The sequence below is a fragment of the Mitosporidium daphniae genome (genome assembly GCF_000760515.2).
Source record: "Mitosporidium daphniae strain UGP3 chromosome Unknown contig-345, whole genome shotgun sequence".
NCBI lineage: Eukaryota > Fungi > Microsporidia > Mitosporidium > Mitosporidium daphniae.
The window spans coordinates 1-1,264 of NW_013546461.1; the positions used below are offsets into that span (position 1 = coordinate 1).

The window sequence follows — 1,264 nt, forward strand, 5'->3', positions numbered from 1 at the left end:
GTGGTGGTGGTGGTGGTGGTGGTGGCGGTACTGCTACCGCCTCCCCCTCTCTCCCCCCCCCCACTTCTGCGACACACCATCATCCATCGCTGTGCTCACTCACTCACGGACGACGACAACAACGCTGACCACCGCTATTTGCCACTTCTGCGACAACGTGCGACAGCAGACCATGGGTGCCACGACATGTTGTTCGTATCACCAACCAAGGTCCACTGCAATTCTTGCCTATCCTCTTGTTCCTCCCCGCATTTCCATGTGCCACGCGCACGCTGTGGCGTGTCGTCGCACAAGGAATGCAGTCGGTACCAGACATGCGGCAGGCCGCAAAGCGAGCCGCACTTGCTGGTCGATTGCTATGATCATGATGTGATCGATAATGGTTGCCCATAGGGTAGCGATCGCATACCTGGTTCGACCGGCACCTCCGTGTGAACGGAAATGTGCGATCTGGGGGTTGGACGGCTGTCCTCGACCCTGGTGGGCTGTGTGTTTGTGTGTGCGCCCGTGCGTGTTAAACACAGGCGCGCGGCCACAGCAGCCGTAGCCATACTGTACTAGTACGACGCTACTGCTACTGGACACTCACGGGTACAGACAGCCCATGCAGTGGGTCACCATGCCAATGWGWTGTGGCGCGTCAATGGAGGCAGCATGCGCGCATGACGACACATAAATCTGCGCTCCAAAGAGGTTCKKCCGCGCGGCGCCCGGAATCGCTCGCCAACACCGCAGCATGCATGCATATGATGGATGATGCCAAGGAGTMAGTGAKACGATTTCCGCTTGCGGCGGCGGCGGMCTAGTCCGGCACCACATCATCGATGATTTCGCAGAGAGGACACGCGACGCCAGTGACKGCGACGCCAACAGCAGCACWAAYAAACGCCCCCCAGGAAAAAGCAACGACCACCACACACACCACAACAGGYGCGCACGCACGCATACAGCKCGAGCAAGCACAAAATGACGGCGGAACCGGGAACGCACCACATATTACTGCWGTACAGCAGCGGTCCCAGCACAACAAAAACTTTGTCGTTGCTGTTCTCGCTGCGATCAACCAGTTTCGCCATATCATCTTGTGCACGCACACACCGTTGTTGTTGTCKCCATCATGGCCAGCGATGATMTTTACTTACTTTTCTGTTCGTTCGTTTGTTTGTTTGTTTTGCCACTGCACCTYTCCACATATAWGTTTCCCCCAGCCCTTTTTGGGGCCACTTGTTTAAAATTTGCATGCTCGGAGTTGAGATTGAAAATC

The 1,264-nt window shown here is 56.3% G+C and overlaps 1 protein-coding gene across 1 annotated transcript; it reads right to left on the minus strand.

Annotated features, from left to right (window-relative positions):
- Positions 1 to 103: 103 nt before the first annotated feature.
- DI09_345p10 (uncharacterized protein) lies at positions 104 to 551 on the minus strand (the record flags this gene model as incomplete). Its single annotated transcript, XM_013382463.1, has 2 exons — positions 104 to 345; positions 410 to 551. The coding sequence occupies 2 exons, from the start codon at positions 549 to 551 to the stop codon at positions 104 to 106; spliced, it is 384 nt and encodes a 127-aa protein (XP_013237917.1).
- Positions 552 to 1,264: the final 713 nt, after the last annotated feature.